This window comes from Mesoplodon densirostris, chromosome 2, assembly GCF_025265405.1.
Source record: "Mesoplodon densirostris isolate mMesDen1 chromosome 2, mMesDen1 primary haplotype, whole genome shotgun sequence".
Taxonomy (NCBI): domain Eukaryota; kingdom Metazoa; phylum Chordata; class Mammalia; order Artiodactyla; family Ziphiidae; genus Mesoplodon; species Mesoplodon densirostris.
In genome coordinates this window covers 128,227,487-128,255,075 of record NC_082662.1, presented here as the reverse complement: position 1 = coordinate 128,255,075, position 27,589 = coordinate 128,227,487, and the positions used below count along the sequence as shown (strand labels likewise).

The 27,589-nt window shown below is 36.9% G+C and overlaps 1 protein-coding gene across 4 annotated transcripts in view; it reads left to right on the top strand.

The window, feature by feature from the left end:
• The window catches only part of SDCCAG8 (SHH signaling and ciliogenesis regulator SDCCAG8), a 274,761-nt gene that overhangs the window by 100,039 nt on the left and 147,133 nt on the right, over positions 1-27,589 (top strand). Inside the window, exon 13 of one of the 4 annotated variants that reach the window (XM_060090901.1) lies at positions 5,270-6,000. The exons of the other annotated variants lie outside the window; for them this stretch is intronic. Coding sequence (XP_059946884.1) covers positions 5,270-5,467 — 198 coding nt within the window. The 3' untranslated portion in view covers positions 5,468-6,000. Of the gene's footprint in view, positions 1-5,269; positions 6,001-27,589 lie in introns of those variants that run through there. 4 annotated transcript variants of the gene reach the window in all.

The window sequence follows — 27,589 nt, the reverse complement described above, 5'->3', positions numbered from 1 at the left end:
ACGGTAGCAGTAATATGCTTTACCTAAAGACCCAACTAATGGACCTCTGAGGTCCATTGTCTTTTATTTGATTCTGGAAACATCCTAGGAGTATTTCACTGTATGTGTTAAACTGGCTAGTAGTGATATTTGTCTTTTCTACTCGTAATTTAGCAACTACAGATTAAAGAAAAATCCCATTCGTCTCTGTTCTCTCTTATGTATCTGTAATGCTGTATACTCTCCTCAGAAGGCTTTTGGGGAATATATTGAGATAATGGATGGCTTCTGAGAGCTAGACTTCAGAAACTATCCAACTACCACCTGCAGTCTCACTTCTATCTCTAAAAAATGACTGGGATTGGGCCACTTGGGCATGCCGTTAGTACATGTAATCACTTGGTCCTGGTGATGACAGAGTTGCTCTCCAGTGTTCTTCACACCGTCTTTCAGTGCTGGAGGCTTAGCACATTCGTTTCCCTGCTCCTCACTCAGACCACAGCCATTCGAGAGGGCTTGGCCTGCCCAGACCAGAGCGCTAGGCACTGTGGGGTGATAACTAGAAGACCAAGGTCCTGCCCTTAGGGGGTTTATATTCTAGTTTAAGAGACAGAGTACACATTTGAACATGCGTTAAAAATACTTGCAAAGTAGCATATCGACAAGTGCAAATTAATGTAGTGTGAACTTCATGCTGGCTACAGCCCATAAGACAGAGAATCTGGTTCCATGTGTGTGATGCAATAAAGCTTTTTATTTTTTTTTAAATAGCATCTTCCCTAAGTATGCCCTAAAGCATTGTTCATCATACTTAGATAAATTTGTGTTCTTATCACAAGCTAACCAAGAATTCTGAGAAAATTCTTCACCCTGGCATATGTCTAATAAATCAGCTTCTTTTGTTCTTGTGCTGTGTGATGCTTGAATGGAACAAATAGGATTACGTAAATACTTTAAAATATCTCCATTTTTTAAAATGTTATCAACTTATTATTTTTCTAAAACACCATATAAAGTTAATTTCTCCGTTTAAGATTATAATTATGTTTGTGAGGTCAGAAAAATAGCAGTAAAAAATTGAGTTTGATTTTTTTGAACAAAGAAACAGTTCCAAATCAATCCAGTGAAAAATACCAAGTTGCAGATCCTTGGGGCATTTAGCATTAGTAACTTTAATAATGATTTGGGCCATGGTTTTAGGTGGCAGTATATGTATATCTCATTCATAAAACCACTATGGAAATTCATATGTTCAAAAAAGTCATTTGATTTTCCAGCGAAGATGATAATGCTATTCACCATAATAATATATTTTTTTAAAAAATCAAATATGCACAGAAACAATATATATGAAAGTAGCAATATAGGGCTATTTAGAGATAAGGGCACAAATAAGAAACAAAACAAGCCCTTTTAGAAATAATACGCCTTATGGGATAAATATTTAGAAATAAATGTGTGCCTTTGGATAGGAATATAAAACTGTAAAGTGAAGTCAAGAAATATTTGTGTGTTTTAAGGAAGTCATAAGATTCATCAACTATTGGTCCTAAAGAAATACAGTTTTTGCCGTGTTTCAATTTCAGTGGATGATTCATATTTTGGTCCTTAAAAAATTTGTGCATGCTTATTTTGACCTTAAAAGTTGACCCAGCCATCTAACCTTACAGGTTATCTTCTCTGATTACCAAGTCTGCAATTCTGGTGACTACCAGGTGGCAGCAGTTCTTTGAATATGTTTCCATGCAGGCCGGCAAACTGAGTGGTATTGACATAGGACAGCTACAGATGCTTTTTTTTTTATAGTCCATAAATATTAGTACCAATATCCAGTATATTACTAATTACTACATATGTATACATTTAAAAAATATTTATTGTATAAACATAGACACATTCACAGAAGCCAATAATTCCACCACCCAACAGAGCAAATTGTTTTCATTTTCTGTTTTACCTTCTACTTTTTGTCCATATGCATATATAATATTTTCAAGTAGTAAGCATAGCCTAGATGTAATTTTGGTTTTTACTTTTTCCACTTAACAATATCTTAAGCATGTGTTGCTGCCTTCTCTTCATAGATCACTTTAATATGGCCATTTACATGTACTTTCAAAGGAAAGTGATAAGTCATATTTTGAAGAGAACAGATACTGTTATAAATTTAGAATCCTTTTGCCCTAAACTTCACTCGTTTTTTTTTTAACTCAATAACCATATATTGCGTGCACTGTGCTGGCCTAGAATGAACCTTCTGTTCTTAAAAAAGGGAGTATATAAGACAGGTTTGCAAATAAATATATGTCAAAGAACATAATAACTATCATTAGCAAACTACCGAAGGGTATGATGATTTAGGAGAAGGAGAGAGGGCAAACTTGAAGGATGGTAAGGATGTTGCCCACCATAGATGGGAGACGAAGGCATTTAGGTTGGAAAATGGCAGCTTGAGCAAAGGAATGGGGATAGGCATGCAGGGGAAGGAGGAGATGTTCAAGGAATGCATGTGTCTTTTGATTCCATAGCATACTTGTATCACTGACCTCAGTATCTCAAGTGCCACGTCTCTGTTATAAAAGATTGCCCATAGAAAAAAGTCTTCTATAAGGTTCAGAATCCCAAGCAATTGCCTACTTATAACATGCTGCATGTCCTACAGTCAGGCACAGAAGTCATATTATATTTTGGGAATATTTGCATAAGTTTTTCATTTCCTTTGTAGTGTTTTCTATGTAATGAGACAATTTTAAGATTTTCAACATCATTTTCAGATGACATACAAAAAATGTCATCTTATTAACAGTGTCAGAATCAAGTAGGATTAGTTTTCTAGAAATAAAAGAATTGACAGTTACTTTAACGATTTGTAGAAGATTTCCACATGACTAATAATGGAAGGTGAAACACAGAGTGTACAGGGTAATATTTTACCTGTGGACTGTGAGTCCAAAGACTTGATTTGACTTTTCAGCTAACTTCCTGAGCTAACCTCTCAGAGCCTCATTTTCTTTCCCAGTGAAATGAGAAGCTTGGATAAGTGAAAGCTAAGTTTTTCTTTATGTCTAAATGCCTATGTTTTCAGAAACATAGGAAATATTTCTCTGTTCTTAATTATAAATTAAGTATTAATAAAATCAATAAAATTACATGGAGTCTCAAGTGTCATTCCAAATTTCCCATTCACTCTGATTTTATAAAAATGACACTTCTGTTATGATAAGAATGAAATTTTACTGTCATCAATTTTAGGTTTTATTCTTTTCATTATGATGAATAGTAGAACAATAAAACATCTAGCCTTTTAAACAGTTGAATTTAATTACAAGATAGATACCATTTAATCTGCAATAAGGATTAAAGTCCTAGTCTGAATTAAGAATGAAGGTCTATTGGAAGGATTTCAGTCAACAGCAAACTGCCCAAGATAGTATTTTGGAAGAGCAGTCACTTTTCAGGAAGCCTGCAGAATTAAATACCCTCAGTCAGAGTTTCGTATCTGTGTGAACCCATGACCCCTGGGAATATATTGGTAACTCCTTTGGAGAAAAATGGCATTAATAGTTAATGCTTTCACTTTCAGTTTTTCCTTGGTGCTCTCATAAATCCAGCCATGGAATGAAATGCTGTGGCAATTCTGGATCTAGATGACCTAGAATATGATCATATTTTTTTGTATTTTGATTTTTTAATCATCAGAATGAGAACAAGTTTTTAATTCTCTTAGAGATTTCACATATCCCTGGCATGTTCCCCTGACCTTCATTGGAGTACAGTGTGAGAGGCTGCCCTAGACATAGATTCTAGATATAACTGCAGGCTGCTCATGACTATTAATAAATTGCAAGATGTTTAGATTTTCATGCTACTATTCTTAAGAGATGGTCAAGGTAATTTAACCCTTCTCGGTGTTAACATCTGTATTTAAGTGGATCACTTACACTAACATTTAGATTTTAGGGGAAAGACAAGAAAACAGCAGTGTCCTTATTTCTGACCTGCTTTCTGACTTCCCTGAGAATTTTTGGCATTCCCTGTGGAGAATAGAGAATTCTTTTCTGTATAGAATCTCTCTGCTTACAACTGAAGTTCTGATATTCATTCATATTCATCCTCTCTCTCTTTCTCTCTTCTTCCCCTCCACCCCCTGTCACTGCCGCACCCCCCCCACCCCAGCCATGGTAATAAAACATGCAAGTAATAGCATTGGCCTGGCTTCAGAAGTCATGAGTCAACTGTGGTTGAAAGTCCCCCGTAAAGTACAAGGGAATGCTCGTGTCTTAGAGAGAGTGGCAGCCAAGGAAAAGGGGGAGGTAAAAACTTTTAGGGAAATCTTAAGAAGATGGAGGAGAAAGAATTATTGAATTCTTTGACATGAAAGATTGTCCCATCATTGCAAGTACTACCTTTTCTTTTGGGTCCTTCTTTCACTTGCTCAGAATTATCTGCATAGAAATCTGAACTCACTCATTTAAAAAAATTTATTGAAACATAGTTGATTTACAATGTGTTAGTTTCAGGTGTGCAGCAAAGTGATTCAGTTATATATATATATATAACTACATATATAGTTATATATAGATTCTTTCCCATTATAGGTTATTACAAGATATGCTGTACAGTAGGTCATTGTTGGTTATCTGTACATGTAGTCGTAGATACATTTTAATCCCAAACTCCTAATTTATCCCTCCCCTGCTTTCCCCTTTGGTAACCATAAATTTGTTTTCTATGTCTGTGAGTCTGTTTCTGTTTTGTAAATAAGTTGATTTGTATCATTTTTTTAGATTCCATATATAAACGATATCATATGATAGTTGTCTTTCTCCGTCTTACTTCACTTAATATGATAATCTCATACTGAGAGGTAATTGTCATATCCTAATTTGAATTAGAAACTTTAGAGTGTCATTTTCAACTTGTCTCTACACTTAAGTTTATCATAGAAAAATAGGGCTGGGTCAGCGATTCTTCCCTAAGTAATTGAAAGTCCACTGTGTGTACAGTGATTGAAGCTGTTTAACGGTTTATATATCAAGAGCCAGATGTTTTGGTCTAAAAGGGGATTTAGGCAAATGGATGAATCAAATATCTATTTATATATTTAAAAATCTAAGGACAAATATCTTTGTGTGTGTGTACATATACAGATATATGTATGTATGTGTATATATATATATATAGATATAGATATATGGCACATATATCTCACTAATACATAATATAAGAAGTGTGACTTACTGATAAGCAAGCTTTTCTTTTTCTTTTTTTTTTTTTTTGCGGTATGCAGGCCCCTTACCGTTGTGGCCTCTCCCGTTGCATAGCACAGGCTCCGGACGCGCAGGCTCAGCGGCCATGGCTCACGGGACCAGCCACTCTGTGGCATGTGGGATCCTCCCGAACCAGGGCACGAACCTGCGTCCCCTGCATCGGCAGGCGGACTTTCAACCACTGCACCACCAGGGAAGCCCAAGCAGGCTTTTCTTGAGCAGAGCCTGAAATCTCTAAATGCTGAATTTAGGATACCTTTGACTTACTTCATCAGCCAGGAGAGAACAAAGGACTCTTGAGTTGTTCCAGTTATAAAAACAAGAAAAGGAGAGTAGAGGAAAAGGAAAAAAAACAAAGTAGGAAGAGAAAATGAGAAAGATTTTAGAAGGCATTCTAAAGACATTTACACTAAGAACAACTGGGCTTTCACCTCTATTTACTCTGCTTCACATTCAACTATAACTTAGAAGGGGCCAACATGACCACAGATCCATCATTATATTCTATCCGTATTTTCAGGAGGGATCCACAATCATGGATTTTTTAAAACTGTAATTGCTATAGCTACTTTTCGCCACCCCCGTTTCCCCCAACCATTGCTGGTTGTTAAGAGTAACTTAATATAGCTTGGCATTTTTCAGGAGATGTTTTCTAACCACATAGCAATAAAATTCATGAAGGTAATTTTTATCTTTAGACTCCCTTGTTTCAGTGGCTTCATACGAAGGATCAAAGGGAGGACATCAGATAGTAAAGGGCAGTAGCTTGGTGGGTACTGACAGCCAAAAAGACTTTAATGACTTAGTTTGGCCCCTTCATTTCATAAATGATTAGACTGTGAGTAAGCTGAGAGTTAATACCTCATTTTAATGCATTCATTTGTCTAACTAAAAGCTACTGGTAACCTGTTAGGTGTCACTAACAAATAGGTACTGGGGTTGCATTGAAAAATAAAATATATGTATTGCTCATACAACTCTTATAGTCTGGTGATAAAGTTGAGTGTGATAAGATGAAGGCTCAGTGGAACTGTAGCTTTGTTTGGTGGGAGAGAATTCAAAGTGATTTTACACAACAGTCAATCAGTTTTCAACATGGAAAATAAGAAAATTCAATGGGTGAAAAATAGTTTTTCAACAAATGGTGCTGGGAAAACTAGATATCCACGTGTAAAAGAATGAAGTTGGGCCCCTACCTTATATTATATATAAAAATTAATTCAAAGTAGATAGAAAGACCTGACTGTAAGAGCTAAGCTTACAAAACTCTTAGAAGAAGACATAGGCATAAATCTTTGTGAACTTGAACTAGGCAATGGTTTTCTTGGATATGACACCAAAAGCATAAGCAACCATAGAAAAAAATAGATAAATTGGATATCATCAAAATTAAAAACTTCTGTGCTTCAAAGGACATCATCAAGAAAGTGGAAAGAAGCCCCACAGAATGGAAGAAAATTTTTACAAATTACCTATCTGATAAGAGACTTGTTACTAGGATGTATAAAGCAGGCTTACAGTTTAATAATAAAAAGGTAAACCATTTCCAAAGCAGGCAAAGAATCTTCATAGATATTTTTCCAAAGAAGATATACAAATGGCAAATAAGCACATGAAAAGATGCTCATCATCATTAGCTATCACAGAAATGCAAATCAAACCGAAAATGAGATACTACTTCACACCTGCTAGGATGGCTATAATCAAAAAGATAGATAATAACAAGTGTTGACGAGGATGTGGAGAAATTGGAGCCTCACACTGCTGGCAGGATTATAAACTATGCAGCTGCTTTGGAAAATAGTCTGACAGTTTCTCAAAAGTTACCCCGCAATTCTACTACTAGGTCTATACCCACGAGAAATGAAACATGTCCACACAAAAACATGTTGATGAGGTACATCCCTGGTTGCTCAGTGGTTAAGAATCCACCTGCCAATGCAGGGGACATGGGTTCAAGCCCTGGTCCGGGAAGATCCCACATGCCGTGGAGCAACTAAGCCCACGTGCCACAACTACTGAGCCTGCGCTCTAGAGCCCGCGAGCCACAACCAGTGAGCCCGTGTGCCACTACTACTGAAAACTGCGTGCCTAGATCCTGTGCTTTGCAACAAGAGAAGTCACCGCAATGAGAAGCCCACACACTGCAACGAAGAGTATTCCCTCCTCGGCGCAACTAGAGAAAGCCCGCAGGCAGCAACGAAGACCCAATGCAGCCAAAAATAAATGAATAGATTTATTTTTAAAAAAATGTTCATGAGTGTTCATATCAGCATTATTCATAATAGCCCAAAACTGGCAACAACCCAAATGTTTATCAACTAATAAATGGATAAATAAAATGTGATTATCTATATCTATGTCTATACAGCTATATGTTGGCAATAAAAAAGAATGAGGTACTGATACATTCTACAACATGGCTGAACCTTGAAAACATTATGCTAAGTGAAAGAAGCTTGTCACAAAAGACAACATATTGTATAATTTATATGAAATGTCCAGAATAGGCAAATCTATAGAGACAGAAAGATTAGTAGATGCTTGGGCTAAGTGGGTTGGGGGCAAATGGGGAGTACTGCTAATGGGTATGGAGTTTCTTTTGGGGTGTTAAAATGTTCTAAAATTGATCAAGGTGGTGGTTGCACAACTCTGAATATACTAAAACACATTCAATTATATACTTTAATGGGAGAGTTGTATGTGAATTATGTCAATAAAGCTGTTATTTAAAAAAAGATTCTACCATAAAATTCATATTTCAACCTAGTCTGGAGGGGAACAGAGAGAGTGGGAAGGGAAAGCCATTCAGGCAAAAGGGACAGAATATGCAAAGACACTGTTCCATATACACCTGGAGGGCAAAAGGAGGCATAAGAGATGAGGATAGAAACACTGAGCCCCAGAAAACTATTATTTGCCAGAAGTGTCTGTAAACTACTATGAAGTCAGAGTCCATATATTATTCATCAGTGTATCCCTGGTATCCAGCTCAGAGAAGGCCTACCGTAAGTTTTATCTGATAGTTCAATGAATGAGTAAATGAATGCCTAAGTGAACTAAAGAATGAACTTTAAATAATTAGTAATAGTACCTAAACTAGATGACAGATCCTCTAACTCCTAGTTTACCTTTGTTGTGCTATATCAAGCAGAAAGTTTTTTTAAAGTTTTTATTTTTATACAATTCAAAAGGTTACTTTCCATTTACAGCTATTACAGAATATTGGCTTTATTCCCCATGTTGTACAATACGTCCTTGAGCCTGTCTTACATTCAGTAGTGTGTACCTCCCACCCCCCGCACCCCTACATTGCCCCCGCACTGGTAACCACTAGTTAATTCTCTATATCTGTGAGTCTGCTTCTTTTATGTTATATTCACTAGTTTGTTGTATTTTTTAGATTCCACATATAAGTAATATCATGCAGTATTTGTCTTTCTCTGTCTGACTTATTTTACTTAGCATAACGCCTCCATGTCCATCAGATTTCATTCTTTTTTATTCCATTGTGTGAATATGTGTGTATATATATATATATATATATATATATATACACACATATATATATATACACACACATATACACACAATGTATATGTGTATATATATGTATATATATATATATATATATATATACATACATATATATACCACATCTTCTTTATCCATTCATCTGTTAATGGACACTTAGGTTGTTTCCATGTCTTAGCAATTATAAATAATGCTGCTATGAACATTGGGGTGCATGTACCTTTTCAAATTGGTGTTTTTGTTTCTTTCAGATACATACCCAGGAGTGGAATTGTTGGGTCATATGGTAGTTTTAGTTTTAACTTTTTGAGAAACTTCCATATTGTTTTCCACACTGGCTGCACCAATTTATATGCCCATCAGCAGTGTACAAAGGTTCCCTTTTCTCCACATCCTTGTCAATATTTCTTATTTGTAGACTTTTCATTTATAGCCATTCTTACTGGTATGAGGTGTTATCTCATTGTAGTTTTGATTTGCATTTCCCTGATAATTAGTGATGTTGAGCATCTTTTCATGTGCCTCTTGGCCATCTGCATTTCCTCTTTGGAAAAATGTCTATTCAGTTTTTCTGCCCATTTTTTAATTAGGCTGTTTTTTTTATGTTGAGTTGTATGAGCTGTTTATATGTGTTGGATATTAATCCTATATTGGTTATATCATTTGCAAATATTTTCTCCCATTCAGTAGCTTGTCTTTTCATTTTGTCAATGGTTTCTTTTGCTGTGCAAAAGCTTTTAAGTTTAATTAGGTCCCATTTGTTTATTTTTGCTTTTATTTCCTTTACTTTAGGAAAAGGAAAAAAAATCCAAAAAAATATTGCTGCGATGTATGTCAAAGAGTGTTCTACCTAGAAAGTTTTAAAATCAGGATGAAAATAACTTCTTTTATAAAGATATTTATATTTCAGCAATTATATTTGTTTAAAGTGTTTGATCAGTCTTTTTATATGCTGCCATTCTGGTAAGTGTATAATGATATCTCATTGTGGCTTTAATTTGCATTTTGCTAATGATTAATGATATTAAACATCTTTTCAGATGCTTGCTTGCCATCCCTATATCTTCTTCCGCTATATCCACTGCTATACTCTCGCTCAAGGTACTATCATTTTCACCAGTGTTATCACAGTAATGTCCTAATTGGCTTCCTTTTTTCTGTGCTTCAACCCATTTTAGTCCCTTCACAGACAGCAAGGACAAATCTTGTCCCTCTTCTGATTGCAACCACCAGTGGTTCCCTACCTTAGTCATGGTAAAAGCCAAAGTCCCCACAATTGATCTACAAGATACTGCACAGTCTGGCCCTCCTGTTACCTCTCTGCCCCTCATCTCCTACTTTTCTCCTACATCACTCTGCTCTAGCCACATTGGCTTCCTTGGGTTCCTTGCGGTTCCTCAAACACATCAGATACAATCCCACTTCAGGGCCTTTGTCCTTGCTATTCCCTTTGCCTGGAACACTGTTCCCCATGATAGCCTTATGGATCACTAGCTTAATGCCTTCAAGTAATTGCTTTAATATTTCCTCTGTGAGCCCATCCCTGACCACCTTATTTTAAATTGTACACCACTCCCCAAGTACTCTCTTTCCCCTTTCTGCTTTATTTTACTCCATATCTTGCTCACTTATTGTGTTTGTTGTCTGTTTTTTCCTTGCCACGATATTAGCTTCATGAAGTCATGTCCCCCCTCAGGCCATACACAACATATTAGCAAAGGCAAATGTGAATTGAATCACGTTGTTCTTCCATTTAACAGCTTGGAGTGTCTTCCCATGTGCATTTAGAAATATAAATCCAAACTCTTTTCCATAGCTTACCAGGCCCTGTATAGTCTGATCACCAATTGTCTTAACATCTACTCTTCCTATCTACTTTTCTTTTCTGCATTCACTTGAGCCTCATGGTTTTCCTTTAGCTTCTCAAAGATGCCAAGGCCTTTGGACAAACATCTGCCTTATATGTTCTTTTTCTGTCTTCCTGTGCTTAACCACCTCTTTCTCTTTCTTTGGTTTCTGCTTAAATGTCTTCACTTCTCTAACTATTAATGTATATCCCCTTGCACTGCTCCATTATTCTCTCATAGTACCTTGTTTCCTTCATGGAACTTATTATAATGTTTTATTATTTTTTTTACTTAAAAAAATCTGTCTTTTTCATTGGAATGTAAGTTTGAGGTCAGAGACTCTTACTTGTCATATCCACTTTTGTGTTCCAGTGCTTCAGTGCCTAGCATACAATTAGAGTCCCAGGAACTGGATAGGTGGGTGGTTAGGTAGCAGGAAGTTCAAAACCTGAAAGTAGATTGCCTAAAGTCAAATTCTCACCTTAATATCTACTACCGGTGAACTTGGTCAAATTACTTAATATAGCCAAGCCTCAGTTTTCTTATCTGTAAAATGAGGATAGATAAAATTACCACTTTATAGTGTTTTGTAAAAACCTTGAGGTAATCTCTTAGCCCAGTGCATGACATTAATAAGTGATCTATAAATATTAATAATTATTATTTTTACGAATGCTGTTATGATTATTATCCACATTCTATATCCTCATTTCTCTCTCCTGTGTTCTATTTTATCTAGTTGCTTTAAAGAGTCATGAAGATAACTAAATATGATATTTTTGGTATGACCTCAGCAGTACATAGAAGTGGAGCTGTCATCTAAGCTTATATTAATCTAGCTTCAGAGCCAGTTATCATTTGGGTTATGTGTTTATCAAAACTCTTAGTGAGCTTAAATTCAGTTAAAACCTCTAATGGCATAAGTCTACTGCCCTACAGTTGGGCAGTAAATACAGATATTTGCATTTGTCTCTCTGAAACTTGATCATTTTAGTTTGGACCTATGGTGTCAGCTTGTCTGAACCTTTTTGGACTCTGTTTTTAACATTTCACCATAATAAATTTGTCCTCTCAGGTTTTTGTCACAGGCAAATTTGATCATCGTATCATTGGGGTCCTCATTAAAGTCAGTGGATTAAACAGTATAACATGAAAGGCAGGGCAGAGCCCTGCAACCTGTTGCTAAAGACTTCCTTATAGCTTGGTATTTTCCATTCTGCCTTACGTATGATTTTTTTTAACTGATGTGTTTGTTTTCCTGTTTAAGATTCAGACCATTTACCTTCTTCAAAATATTTCTAGTCAAATCAAAAAATATTTACTTTTGTACCTACTATGTACAGTTAGTGTGCTTAGGTACCACTGAGCCATGTGACAGAAGATTATAGTGGTGGCAAATGGTGAAAAATTAGGCATGGGTGGCTAAGAAATCAAAGTGCCTTTGTAAATATGGAGTGGATTAATAGTTGGCAGGATTTAAACCTGTGCTGGGAAACTCCCAAAGGAAGGGGAATGGGCCTGCCTGGAATTTTAGTTTCTTCATCTAAATAATCTGGATAAATGGACTAAATTGGAAATTTAAGGAATTAGAGTCTACAAAATCATTTTTTTGAGATTTCTTCTATTGATTCTGTTGACCTACTCTCATTTTAAAAGTGTTTTGTCCATATACATATATCAAATCATTATGTTGTACACCTGAAAGTAATACAATGTTTATGTGGCAATTATATCGCAATACAAAAAAAGTGTTCTGTCCTAATCATTACCCTATATTTATCTGTTTTATACCTATTTCATTTTCCTCTATGAAAATGAGTGAAAGCAAGAATTATGTGTTTTGTAATTATCACAGCATATAAATTCAGTACTGCATATGAAAGTGTTTTCTAAGCTATGAAAAGCTGTATACATATATAGAACTTTTATGATTGGATAGATGGTCAATAAATTGAATAGATGGATTTACTCCTTTGTATGTGGATGCTATTAATTTGAAAGAATCATACTCCAAATTAACTAAAGCATCTACTTTACATTGAAGCCTTCTTGCCAAAATTAGTTAGAAGATATAGGTGGTTTTAGAGTTAAAGCTTAGTACAATGAATTGCTTAAGTTCCCCAAATAGTATTTTACAGAAATATTTACATAATCCACAGCTAAAGTGAATTTTCTAAAATCTCTCCATAAGGTGAGATTACGTACGCCCTGTCTCAGTACAGAAGGATTTTTTTTCAATCAGTTGTGTCTCTAAAAATAAACCTAGTTTTCTTGTTATTTTAACAACAAAATTATTTGCTGTTTCCTCTTCACATAAGAACATCTCATTAATTTTGGTGAAAATCCTCCAACAAGATAAGATTAAATTGTCCAGTTTTCCAGTGGAAGAGGATCCATTTTGTGTCACGAGCAGAGTAGAAGCAAAGAGGTGAGTTGAAGACAGATTTGCTGTTTCAGTGGTCAGAATATTTTGAATCCAAGTATAAACGTTCAGGGAAGAGCCTGTAGGTCTGAATGCTCTAGGAATGCTTTCAGTAATGTTCCACTTCTCTTACTCTTTAGAGTTTTAGAGCCAGAGCATTGATATGATGTTCTCTGTAATCAGGTACACCAAGGAGTAATAGAAACTGGGTAGGTAGAAAGAGAGGTGACCTCACAGAGGTCCAGTGTATTTGTATGGGAAAGAACAGGAGCTGTGTTCCATCATCTGTACTGTTAAGCGTCCAGACTCCTTGGATAGAGGTTTCCTTTTCTCAGTCATGTGGAATTGATTTAGTAAAAAATTAAAATATGATTTCCTATAAAATAAAATCATTCCATTTTAAGTAGGGAGATCTTGAATAGGTTTGAGCTTTTCTTGGTTTGAGAGAACAGAAATATTTTGTACTAAACAGTAATGTTGATAAAAATAAAATCCAATAAATATATTTTCCCTAAATTAACAAATGATGTATATTGTCTTATGAAACTAGCTTTTTAAAAAGGGGGTCTGAGTCTTAAACTTGTTCTGATTGTCAGAGATTGACAGAATTTAACTAATAAGAGAATACATAGAGAAAAAAGGAAAACTTCTTGTTGAATAACAGTTGTCAGAGAAGAAACAGATGATATGTTTTCTTTATTGCATTAAAAAATTAATTATTGCCAATAGAAGCTTGTTTGTGCTCATAACTGAGTTAGCTTTGTGGTTTGGCATTATTCCATGTTTGAAGGGAACTAGGTATGGGCGAAGAGCATGAAGCCTGGGTTCGAGCCCAGTTTAGTGGGCCTCAGTGGGTCATTCAATCTCACTGGAGGCCAGTGCTCTCATCTGTAAAAGGAGGGGATAGATAAAGATGATAACTGAGGTGTCTTCTAATTTTAACTGTGTCCTTCTTTAAAGGCCTGTGCTTTTATTAAACAAAATCTTGATGTAAACAGGGGAGTTAAACTCCCAAATGTTTCAGGGTCCTTTTGGTTGGAACACATTTTTGTAGAAGAAATATAGCCAGCACAATATTTTTTTTTTATGTAATAGAAAATTTTAATTTTAATGAAGTCCAGTTTATCAATTATTATTATTATTATTATTATTTTAATTTAATTTTTTTTATTTTTTTATTTTTTATTAGTTTCTGCTTTATAACAAAGTGAATCAGTCATACATATACATCTGTTCCCACATCCCTTCCCTCATGCATCTCCCTCCCTCCCACCCTCCCCATTCCACCCCTCTAGGCGGTCACAAAGCACCGAGCTGATCTCCCTGTGCTCTGCGGCTGCTTCCCACTATCTATCTACCTTACGTTTGGTAGTGTATATATGTCCATGCCTCTCTTTCGCTTTGTCACAGCTTACCCTTCCCCCTCCCCATATCCTCAAGTCCATTCTCAAGTAGGTCTGTGTCTTTATTCCCGTTTTATCACTAGGTTCTTCATGACATTTTTTTTCTTATATTCCATATATATGTGTTAGCATACGGTATTTGTCTTTCTCTTTCTGACTTACTTCACTCTGTATGACAGACTCTAGGTCTATCCACCTCATTACAAATAGCTCAGTTTCGTTTCTTTTTATGGCTGAGTAATATTCCATTGTATATATGTGCCACATCTTCTTTATCCATTCATCCGATGATGGACACTTAGGTTGTTTCCAGCTCCGGGCTATTGTGAATAGAGCTGCAATGAACATTTTGGTACATGTCTCTTTTTGAATTATGGTGTTCTCAGGGTATATGCCTAGTAGTGGGATTGCTGGGTCATATGCTAGTTCTATTTTTAGTTTTTTAAGGAACCTCCATACTGTTCTCCATAGTGGCTGTACCAATTCACATTCCCACCAGCAGTGCAAGAGGGTTCCCTTTTCTCCACACCCTCTCCAGCATTTATTGTTTCTAGATTTCTTGATGATGGCCATTCTGACTGGTGTGAGATGATATCTCATTGTAGTTTTGATTTGCATTTCTCTAATGATTAATGATGTTGAGCATTCTTTCATGTGTTTGTTGGCTGTCTGTATATCTTCTTTGGAGAAATGCCTATTTAAGTCTTCTGCCCATTTTTGGATTGGGTTGTTTGTTTTTTTGTTATTGAGCTGCATGAGCTGCTTATAAATTTTGGAGATTAATCCTTTGTCAGTTGCTTCATTTGCAAATATTTTCTCCCATTCTGAGGGTTGTCTTTTGGTCTTGTTTATGGTTTCCTTTGCTGTGCAAAAGCTTTTAAGTTTCATTAGGTCCCATGTGTTTATTTTTGTCTTTATTTCCATTTCTCTAGGAGGTGGGTCCAAAAGGATCTTGCTGTGATTTATGTCATAGAGTGTTCTGCCTATGTTTTCCTCTAGGAGTTTGATAGTGTCTGGCCTTACATTTAGGTCTTTAATCCATTTTGAGCTAATTTTTGTGTATGGTGTTAGGGAGTGATCTAATCTCATACTTTTACATGTCCCTGTCCAGTTTTCCCAGCACCACTTATTGAAGCGACTGTCCTTTCTCCACTGTACATTCCTGCCTCCTTTATCAAAGATAAGGTGACCATATGTCCGTGGGTTTATCTCTGGGCTTTCTATCCTGTTCCATTGATCTATCTTTCTGTTTTTGTGCCAGTACCATACTGTCTTGATTACTGTAGCTTTGTAGTATAGTCTGAAGTCAGGGAGCCTGATTCCTCCAGCTCCGTTTTTCATTCTCAAGATTGCTTTGGCTATTCGGGGTCTTTTGTTTTTCCATACAAATTGTGAAATTTTTTGTTCTAGTTCTGTGAAAAATGCCATTGGTAGTTTGATAGGTATTGCATTGAATCTGTAGATTGCTCTGGGTAGTAGAGTCATTTTCACAATGTTGATTCTTCCAATCCAAGAACATGGTACATCTCTCCATCTATTTGTATCATCTTTAATTTCTTTCATCAGTGTCTTATAATTTTCTACATACAGGTCTTTTGTCTCCTTAGGTAGGTTTATTCCTAGATATCTTATTCTTTTTGTTGCAATGGTAAATGGGAGTGTTTCCTTGATTTCACTTTCAGATTTTTCATCATTAGTATATAGGAATGCCAGAGATTTCTGTGCATTAATTTTGTATCCTGCAACTTTACCAAATTCATTGATTAGCTCAAGTAGTTTTCTGGTAGCATCTTTAGGATTCTCTATGTATAGTATCATGTCATCTGCAAACAGTGACAGCTTTACTTCTTCTTTTCCCATTTGGATTCCTTTTATTTCCTTTTCTTCTCTGATTGCTGTGGCTAAAACTTCCAAAACTATGTTGAATAAGAGTGGTGAGAGTGGGCAACCTTGTCTTGTTCCTGATCTTAGTGGAAATGGTTTCAGTTTTTCACCATTGAGGACGATGCTGGCTGTGGGTTTGTCATATACGGCCTTTATTATGTTGAGGAAAGTTCCCTCTATGCCTACTTTCTGCAGGGTTTTTATCATAAATGGGTGTTGAATTTTGTCAAAAGCTTTCTCTGCATCTATTGAGATGATCATATGGTTTTTCTCCTTCAGTTTGTTAATATGGTGTATCACATTGATTGATTTGCGTATATTGAAGAATCCTTGCATTCCTGGAATAAACCCCACTTGATCATGGTGTATGATCCTTTTAATGTGCTGTTGGATTCTGTTTGCTAGTATTTTGTTGAGGATTTTTGCATCTATGTTCATCAGTGATATTGGCCTGTAGTTTTCTTTCTTTGTGACATCCTTGCCTGGTTTTGGTATCAAGGTGATGGTGGCCTCGTAGAATGAGTTCGGGAGTGTTCCTCCCTCTGCTATATTTTGGAAGAGTTTGAGAAGGATAGGTGTTAGCTCTTCTCTAAATGCTTGATAGAATTCGCCTGTGAAGCCATCTGGTCCTGGGCTTTTGTTTGTTGGAAGATTTTTAATCACAGTTTCAATTTCAGTGCTTGTGATTGGTCTGTTCATATTTTCTATTTCTTCCTGATTCAGTCTTGGCAGGTTGTGCATTTCTAAGAATTTGTCCATTTCTTCCAGGTTGTCCATTTTATTGGCATAGAGTTGCTTATAGTAATCTCTCATGATCTTTTGTATTTCTGCAGTGTCAGTTGTTACTTCTCCTTTTTCATTTCTAATTCTATTGATTTGAGTCTTCTCCCTTTTTTTCTTGATGAGTCTGGCTAATGGTTTATCAATTTTGTTTATCTTCTCAAAGAACCAGCTTTTAGTTTTATTGATCTTTGCTATCGTTTCCTTCATTTCTTTTTCATTTATTTCTGATCTGATTTTTATGATTTCTTTCCTTCTGCTAACTTTGGGATGTTTTTGTTCTTCTTTCTCTAATTGCTTTAGGTGCAAGGTTAGGTTGTTTATTCGAGATATTTCCTGTTTCTTAAGGTGGGATTGTATTGCCATAAACTTCCCTCTTAGAACTGCTTTTGCTGCATCCCATAAGTTTTGGGTCGTCGTGTCTCCATTGTCATTTGTTTCTAGGTATTTTTTAATTTCCTCTTTGATTTCTTCAGTGATCACTTCGTTATTAAGTAGTGTATTGTTTAGCCTCCATGTGTTTGTATGTTTTACAGCTCTTTTCCTGTAATTGATATCTAGTCTCATAGCATTGTGGTCGGAAAAGATACTTGATACAATTTCAATTTTCTTAAATTTACCAAGGCTTGATTTGTGACCCAAGATATGATCTATCCTGGAGAATGTTCCATGAGCACTTGAGAAAAATGTGTATTCTGTTGTTTTTGGATGGAATGTCCTATAAATATCAATTAAGTCCATCTTGTTTAATGTATCATTTAAAGCTTGTGTTTCCTTATTTATTTTCATTTTGGATGACCTGTCCATTGGTGAAAGTGGGGTGTTAAAGTCCCCTACTATGATTGTGTTACTGTCGATTTCTCCTTTTATGGCTGTTAGTATTTCCCTTATGTATTGAGGTGCTCCTATGTTGGGTGCATAAATATTTACAATTGTTATATCTTCTTCTTGGATTGATCCCTTGATCATTATGTAGTGTCCTTCTTTGTCTCTTCTAGTAGTCTTTATTTTAAAGTCTATTTTGTCTGATATGAGAATTGCTACTCCAGCTTTCTTTTGGTTTCCATTTGCATGGAATATCTTTTTCCATCCCCTTACTTTCAGTCTGTATGTGTCTCTAGGTCTGAAGTGGGTCTCTTGTAGACAGCATATTTATGGGTCTTGTTTTTGTATCCATTCAGCCAGTCTGTGTCTTTTGGTGGGAGCATTTAGTCCATTTACATTTAAGGTAATTATTGATATGTATGTTCCTATTCCCATTTTCTTAATTGTTTTGGGTTCGTTATTGTAGTTCTTTTCCTTCTGTTGTGTTTCTTGCCTAGAGAATTTCCTTTAGCATTTGTTGTAAAGCTGGTTTGGTGGTGCTGAACTCTCTCAGCTTTTGCTTGTCTGTAAAGGTTTTAATTTCTCCATCAAATCTGAATGAGATCCTTGCTGGGTAGAGTAATCTTGGTTGCAGGTTTTTCTCCTTCATCACTTTAAGTATGTCCTGCCACTCCCTTCTGGCTTGTAGAGTTTCTGCTGAGAGATCAGCTGTTATCCTGATGGGGATTCCCTTGTGTGTTATTTGTTGTTTTTGCCTTGCTGCTTTTAATATGATTTCTTTGTGTTTAATTTTTGACAGTTTGATTAATATGTGTCTTGATGTATTTCTCCTTGGATTTATTCTGTATGGGACTCTCTGTGCCTCCTGGACTTGATTAACTATTTCCTTTCCCATATTAGGGAAGTTTTCAACTATAATCTCTTCAAATATTTTCTCAGTCCCTTTCTTTTTCTCTTCTTCTTCTGGAACCCCTATAATTCGAATGTTGGTGCGTTTAATGTTGTCCCAGAGGTCTCTGAGACTGTCCTCTGTTCTTTTCATTCTTTTTTCTTTATTTTGCTGTGCAGCAGTTATTTCCACTATTTTATCTTCCACCTCACTTATCCGTTCTTCTGCCTCAGTTATTCTGCTATTGATCCCATCTAGAGTATTTTTTATTTCATTTATTGTGTTTTTAATCGATGCTTGATTCGTCTTTAGTTCTTCTAGGTCCTTGTTAACTGTTTCTTGCATTTTGTCTATTCTATTTCCAAGATTTTGGATCATCTTTACCATCATTATTCTGAATTCTTTTTCAGATAGACTGCCTATTACCTCTTCATTTGTTAGGTCTGGTGGGTTTTTATCTTGCTCCTTCTCCTGTTGTGTGTTTTTCTGTCTTCTCATTTTGCTTATGTTACTGTGTTTGGGGTCTCCTTTTTGCAGGCTGCAGGTTCGTAGTTCCCGTTGTTTTTGGTGTCTGTCCCCAGTGGCTAAGTTTGGTTTAGTGGGTTGTGTAGGCTTCTTGGTGGAGGGGACTACTGCCTGTGTTCTGGTGGATGAGGCTGGATCTTGTCTTTCTGGTGGGCAGGTCCACGTCTGGTGGTGTGTTTTGGGGTGTTTGCGGACTTTTTATGATTTGAGGCAGCCTCTCTGCTAATGGGTGGCGTTGTGTTCCTGTCTTGCTAGTTGTTTGGCATAGGGTGTCCAGCACTGTAGCTTGCTGGTCGTTGAGTGAAGCTGGGTGCTGGTGTTGAGATGGAGATCTCTGGAAGATTTTCGCCGTTTGATATTATGTGGAGCTGGGAGGTCTCTTGTGGACCAGTGTCCTGAAGTTCGCTCTCCCACCTCAGAGGCACAGCACTGACTCCTGGCTCCTCAATTTGGGATGATTTGGTGTCTATTCATGTATTCCACAGATGCAGGGTACATGAAGTTGATTGTGGAGCTTTAATCCGCTGCTTCTGAGGCTGCTGGGAGAGGTTTCCCTTTCTCTTCTTTGTTCTCACAGCTCCTGGGTCTCAGCTTTGGATTTGGCCCCGCCTCTGCGTGTAGGTCGCCGGAGGGCGTCTGTTCTTCGCTCAGACAGGACAGGGTTAAAGGAACAGCCTCTTCTGGGACTCTGGCTCACTCAGGCCGGGCGAGAGGGAGGGGCACGGAGTGCGGGGCGAGCCTGCAGCGGCAGAGGTCGGCGTGACGTTGCACCAGCCCGAGGCGCGCCGTGCGTTCTCCCAGGGAAGCCGCCCCTGGATCCCAGGACCCCTGCAGTGGCAGGCTGCACAGGCTCCCGGAAGGGCGGTGTGGACAGTGACCTGCGCTCGCACACAGGCTTCTTGGCGGCGGCAGCAGCAGCCCCAGCGTCCCACGCCCGTCTCTGGGCTCCGCGCTTTCAGCCGCGACTCGCGCCCGTCTCTGGAGCTCCTTTACGCGGCGCTCTTAATCCCCTCTCCTCGCGCACCAGGAAACCAAGAGGGAAGAAAAAGTCTCCTGCCTCTTCGGCAGCTCCAGAGTTTTCCCGGACTCCCTCCCGGCTAGCTGTGGCACATTAGCCCCCTTCAGGCTGAGTTCTCGCCGCCAGCCCCAGTCCTCTCCCTGCGGTCTGACCGAAGCCCGAGCCTCAGCTCCAGCGCCGCCCGCCCCAGTGGGGGAGCAGCCAAGCCTCTCGGGCTGGTGAGTGCCGCTCGGCACCGCTCCTCTGTGCGGGAATCTCTCTGCTTTGCCCTACCCAGGTATGTGGGGAGTTTCTTGCCTTTTGGGAGGTCTGGGGTCTTCTGCCAGCGTTCAGTAGGTGTTCTGTAGGAGTTGTTCCACGTGTAGCTGTATTTCTGGTGTATCTGTGGGGAGGAAGGTGATTTCCGCGTCTTACTCTTCCGCCATCTTACCCGGAAGTCTCCTTACTTGTGCCAGCACAATATTTAAGGAAGAGAAATTTTATTTGATAAATTAAAAATGTACACTGGGGCTTCCCTGGTGTTGCAGTGGTTGAGAGTCCGCCTGCCAATGCAGGGGACACGGGTTCATGCCCCGGTATGGGAAGATCCCACATGCAGCGGAGCGGCTGGGCCCGTGATCCATGGCCGCTGAGCCTGTGCATCCAGAGCCTGTGCTCCGCCACGGGAGAGGCCACAACAGTGAGAGGCCTGCGAACCGCTAAAAAAAAAAAAAATGTACACTGAAGTCTTGAAAGTTAGGTGCAAAACAGCCCAAAACCTATCTTGTATTTTCCCTTCAGGAATCAGAATATTTAACCAACATTTTTCTGAAAACTCCTATAAAAGCAACATTGAGTATAAGAGTTTTAATTTGTTCTAGTTGCAAAATAATAAAAATGTGTACAGCATCTGAGACAAAATAGTTATGCCAGCATTCCCTGTTTTTCTAGGTAAGAATAAATGAGCTAATTTATTTTTACACAATTTTTAATGGCTGATAAAATAACTGAAAAATCATGCTTATTATTGGAATAGGAACAGCTTTATTTAATAGGTTTTTTTTTGGAAATTGTGATTTTTGTAGTTGTCAGTACTTTTATATCTACTCTAAAAACTTTTTGGCTTTGAAAAGTATACTTGAATATTATATTGGTATTCCTGTAACGATAGTATCTGAAAAAATACTACATTAAAAAAAATACTACATTTAAAGCATTAAAGGAAAATATAGGAAATTATTGAAATTCCACATTGCACTGAACTTTATGCTGCAATTCATGTAAAGTAATAGTCTCAATTTTGAAAAAAACGATTTAATTTGGGATTATAAATAATATCCTTAATGTCTTTTAAATATTTTTAATCTTATAATGAGAACCTGACATCATTGTAAATACATTTAGTAATAAAAAGATATTTTATAAACCATAAATACATAACAAACTTCACATATTTAAATTTACTTATAATGTTTCTGGTGGCAAAATCAGATATAAGTTTAGAATTAGCAGTATTTTCAGTTCACTTAAATTTATTTATCTTTATAGATAGATAAATATAATAAATAAATACAAAGATATAAGGATATCTTACTTGAAAATGCCTTTCATTCTCTTGTTTATTAAAATTGTTTTAGTGTGGTTTTATATTTACTCTTATTTTTTATTTGTGTTTAGTCACATTTCTACACATAAAGAATGCTGCAATATCAAGAACACTGTAATTAGTAGTGGACAATATGACCAGTTATTGTAATCATATATTCTAATGTATTTTTTTTTAACATCTTTATTGGAGTATAATTGCTTTACAATGGTGTGTTAATTTCTGCTATATAACAAAGTGAATCAGCTATACATGTACATATATCCCCATATCCCCTCCCTCTTGCGTCTCCCTCCCATCCTCCCTATCCCACCCCTCTAGGTGTTCACAAAGCACCGAGATGATCTCCCTGTGCTATGCAGCTGCTTCCCACTAACTATCTGTTTTACATTTGGTAGTGTATATATGTCCATGTCACTCTCTCACTTCGTCCCAGCTTACCCTTCCCCCTCCCCATGTCCTCAAATCCATTCTCTATGTCTGCATCTTTATACCTGTTCTGCTCCTAGGTTCTTCAGAACCTTTTTTTTTTTTATTCCATATGTATGTGTTAGCGTACGGTATTTGTTTTTCACTTTCTGACTTACTTCATTCTGTATGACAGTCTCTAGGTTCATCCACCTCACTACAAATAACTCAATTTCATTTCTTTTTATGGCTGAGTAATATTCCATTGTATATATGTGCCACACCTTCTTTATCCATTCATCTGTTGTTGGACCCTTAGGTTGCTTCCATGTCCTGGCTATTGTAAATAGAGCTGCTTCTAATGTATTCTAATGTATTTTAAATTGAATTATTCTATTGGAAAATATTCACAGCTTTAATATACAGAGCTATAAGGAACAAAATTATACCCAAAATGTAGTAATATAATCTTAAAATTATGGGTAGACTTCATTAACATGAATCCTGGAGCCTTAATATTAATGCTTATAAGACATTTTCTGCTATAAATTTTTATAAGAACTAGACAAGAGTATGGCAGTAATTTCTGTTATTTACCATAGCCCAGATGATTATAAATTTGAGGAGGAAATGATATAACAGTTTAGATGTATCACTGAGTTTGCCTTTTAATCAAAATGATAGGAAATTAGTTTATATTTTAATAGTTATAAAGGACAAGAAAGAGAGTGAGATGAAGAGTAGACAGATTGGATATATATTTGTAATTGGCCACCTGGATTACCTATATAATCCAGGTTATATATATAATATATAATATACATACTATACGATGTCTGGCACATAGTAGGTACATAGGTACTCAAAAATATTTATTCTATTGAACTGAGGGGTTGGGAAGGAATTGTTTAAGGGGGAATAAAGTAACAGTTTGTTTTTCTAAATTGGAATTATTTTATTTTATTTTTACTTTGGTTGGTTTTCTCAATTGGTAATAAAACTATTTTTCAAATGGTGATAAAAGTCAACTAACTGTATTGAACATTTGAGCTTGCAGTAACTATTTGTAGATTTTTTTCTTTAGTAATTTTTTTATCTTCCAGTTTTTATACTTATTAGATTGTTCCTCTTTCATCAGAGAGAAAAGCATATCAAATAAATTTTTTGGTCTTTGAAAACACCAATCTTTTTATATAAAGATGTCCCATCAGAAAAGAGAACTTCCTGCTTTTAATACAGTTCACTTTGAGAGGAACAACTCCAGGTTTATTTTTCTTTTGAATGTACTTATTGTAGCTAGCAAAATACTTTTGAAGTGTCTTCAAAAGGATTGGGTTAGAGTTAGGTCTAACATTTTTTAACATGAATTACTACTATTAAAAAATTGTGTTAATTTGTTAGGAAATGCACGTCAAAGACTCCTTTGCATTGGTGACTCTTATCTCAGAAACAGTGGGGTTATCTTCCCTGACCACCCTCTCCTGCCCCTCAGCCAAAGGACCATGGCCCCAGTTCTCAGGAAAGAATGGAAGGAGTCATAGTTTATTCTTGGCTTTTTTTTTTTTTTTTTTTACTAATGTCTTATTTATCTTATAACTGGAAGTTTTTACCTTTTGACCACCCTCACCCATTTTATCCACCCCCTCACTCCCCAACTCTGGCAACAACCAGTCTTTTCTCTGTGTCTATGAGTTTGTTTTTTTTCAGATTCCACATATAAGTGAGATCATACAGTATTTGTCTCTCTCTGTCTTACTTATTTTACTTAGGATAATGCCCTCAGGTCCATCCATATTGTCACAAATGGCAGGATTTCCTTTTTTATGGCTGCATAATGTTCCATTGTGTGTGTGTGTGTGTGTGTGTGTGTGTGTGGTGTGTGTGTACCACATTTTCTTTATCCATTTATCTGTCAATGGATTCTTAGGTTGTTTCTGTGTCTTGGCTGTTGTAAACAATGCTTCAATGAACATGAGGGTGCAGATATCTTTTCAAGATAGTAATTTCATTACCTTTAGATAAATATCCAGATGAGAAATTGCTCAATTGTTTGGTAGTTCTATTTTTAATCTTTTGAGGACTCTCCATACCATTTTCCATAGTGGTTGCACCAATTTACATTCCCATAAAGTCAGTTTTATATTTTAACATTTTAAATGTAAAATGGTTTCTCCTTTTATTAAATTGGAATGTTACATTGGTGACATAAGTTTCCTTCTAGAAAATAAGAAGCCAAACAGTTATTTTTTGAGCCTTTCTTTGTTTTAAAAGTTATAACATGGGTGGTTACAGCATATTAAAGGATTTCCTCCATAAGTACACAGAAATTTAGACCTGCATTAGTCTTTTTAGTTATATTCTCTCCACAAAAAACATTACAAGACTGTTTAAATGTCCCCATGCAACATTTTAAGATATGTGCAGTAGAATAGATGCCATAGGATTACCATCTTTGTAAAACAAGAAACTGCCAAAGATCTAACGTGTTTTGAGTTTATTAACTCCACTAACACAGCTCATGGTACTGCTGTGAATAAAACACAGAAATATTCTCTTGGATGATAATTCAGTTAGGTGGGTTTGTAAGCAATCAAGCAACCATTCCTAGGAAGTTTTTACTTACAGATGCATTAAACTTTGTAGTTGTCCAGTAGTCAGGTATTACTGATTCAGTCAACTTGCAACTGGGAGTGGGGGGAGGGTAGGAGACAGTGTTCAGAAGCTGGTTTCAAGTCTTTGAAGTTACAGCAGACCCTTGATGTTTCTAGGGACAAATCCCAAGGTCTTCACTAATGACAGCAAAAGCAATTAATTCCTCCTGTTAAATATAGTAAAGTACAACTGACCCATTCAACCTCTAGAATGTTTATAAATAAAGAACTAAAATTATCTATGAGCCCATTGAAATAAATTCTACTGCTAAAATAAACTCAGCATATTTCACTCCAGTGTCATGACATTTCAGGAGTGGGTTATGCTCTAAATTTAATTGGAAAAGTAAAGGTCAAAATTACTTTCTAAAATCTTTTAAATCACTCATAATTTACATAGTCTACATGGATTTGTATGTATTGATTTTTTATGTGTTGAGCCATATATTCCTACTACATTGGAGACATTCATACTGTTTCTCAAAAACTTTTTTTTTTTTTTTTTTTTTTTTTTTGGCTGCACCAGTAGGTCTTGCGGGATCTTAGTTCCCTGACCAGGGATTGAACCTGGGCCCTCAGTAGTGAGAGTGCGGCCTCCTAACCACTGGACCACCAGGGAATTCCCTCAAAAACTTTAATTCATATCATTTTACTTTTATGTTTGGGACAGATTACTGTTTATTCAGACAGGGACCAGATATAAACAAGTTAGCTTGTGTTTGAGAGCTCATGTATATGAAATATATATTTGTTATAGGAATTATACTTAGTGTGGTGGGATGCTCATACTGTGAGAGGTACACATGCACTTTGACTGATGAAGGGCTCAATAGATTCATGTCTCACTCTTCATATTCATTCCAAGATGTCCACTTACTGAGTTGAATGGTATTCAGAGTCACTTACACTTCTTCCATTTCTTTCTTGCTGTTAGACATTGAAACTCCATCATATATTCCTGTTGCAGTAATGTTAACTCTCAGCCATCTGATTCTGTGATCATAATGAGTGAAGACAAGGATGAAATGTACCACACAGCAGGGCAATGTGAGATTGCATCCACTGAGGGCCCTTGACATCAAACTATAGAACAGAAACAGGGGAGCTTCCAGGTAGAAGATGATGAATTCAACCTGGGTAGGTGGCAGGTATACCTCTGAAGTGGTAGATTCTTTCTTATCATCATGATAGATGGCTATCATTTTTAGTGCATCTCTTGATACATTTTCTGGCATTGAACCAATGCAGAATTTATTCTCAGACCATTTTAACTCCACATCATTGATAGATGCTGACCATGTGGTATGGTCAGCAATTAGCAGATTTATATAAATTTAAAGAATCTTCCATCTTCCTTTATAAATTGAAGAATCTTCCATTTACTTCAACTTTGTGTTATTTAACTTCACTTCTTTTTACCCACAGTGTGGGGTCTTTTTATCCATTTTGATCTGTGACCTGCAACTAGCTCTTAGTCATGTTCATAGCAACCTAACAACTTTTTTGCAATGCATCATTTCAAAAATTTATCACCTCTTTTTTATGGCTTTCCAGCAGTTACATCTTATTTCAGATTTTACCTCATCCAGAATCATCTTAATTCTCTGTATTTCCAACAATACCTAAACTCTTAACATCAGCAGACATAAAAGGCCAAGATCTCTCTCTCCATGGTGTTTACAGTGTGAATGTGTAAGCATATGATGATTTGAATGTTGTTAATACTGCACCGTTTTAGAACACTGAAAGAACATAGTAGAATTGGGGACAAAAAAAAACCTCAGTTTTTTTTTTTATATAAATTTATTTAATTAATTAATTTATTTTTGGCTGCATTAGGCCTTCATTGCTGCACGTGGGCTTTCTCTAGTTATGGCAAGCAGGGGCTACTCTTCATTGTGGTGTGTGGGCTTCTCATTGTGGTGGCTTCTCTTGTTGTGGAGCATGGGTTCTAGGTGCACGGGCTTCAGTAGTTGTGGTGCGCAGGCGCAGTAGTTGTGGCTCGCGGGCTCTAGAGTGCAGGTTCAATAGTTGTGGTGCACAGGCTTAGTTGCTACGTGGCATGTGGGATCTTCCTGGACCAGGGCTCGAACCCGTGTCCCCTGCATTGGCAGGCGGATTCTTAACCACTGCACAACCAGGGAAGTCCAACACCTCAGTATTTTAAAGAAAAAAAAATTATAGACTTTATGAGTGGCCTGATATTTTGTCTGTGATGAGAGGGCAAAGCAAGCCCTTTATCTACTCCTAGCAAGCATAAAGCATTTATTAAACCAGCCCAAAAAAGTAGTGCTATCACCTCAGCTCTTTTTTTTTTATTAGTTTCTGCTTTATAACAAAGTGAATCAGTTATACATATACATCTGTTCCCATATCCCTTCCCTCTTGCGTCTCCCTCCCTCCCACCCTCCCTATCCCACCCCTCCAGGCTGTCACAAAGCACCATCAGCTCTTTTTTGTATACTGACCACAGAGCTGCAATGATTCTTATTTTTGCCCATGAACTTTCTGGCATCACAGAACAGCAATGTGAGCTTGGTTTAACCAAAAAGGCTGCTGTATTGTCACA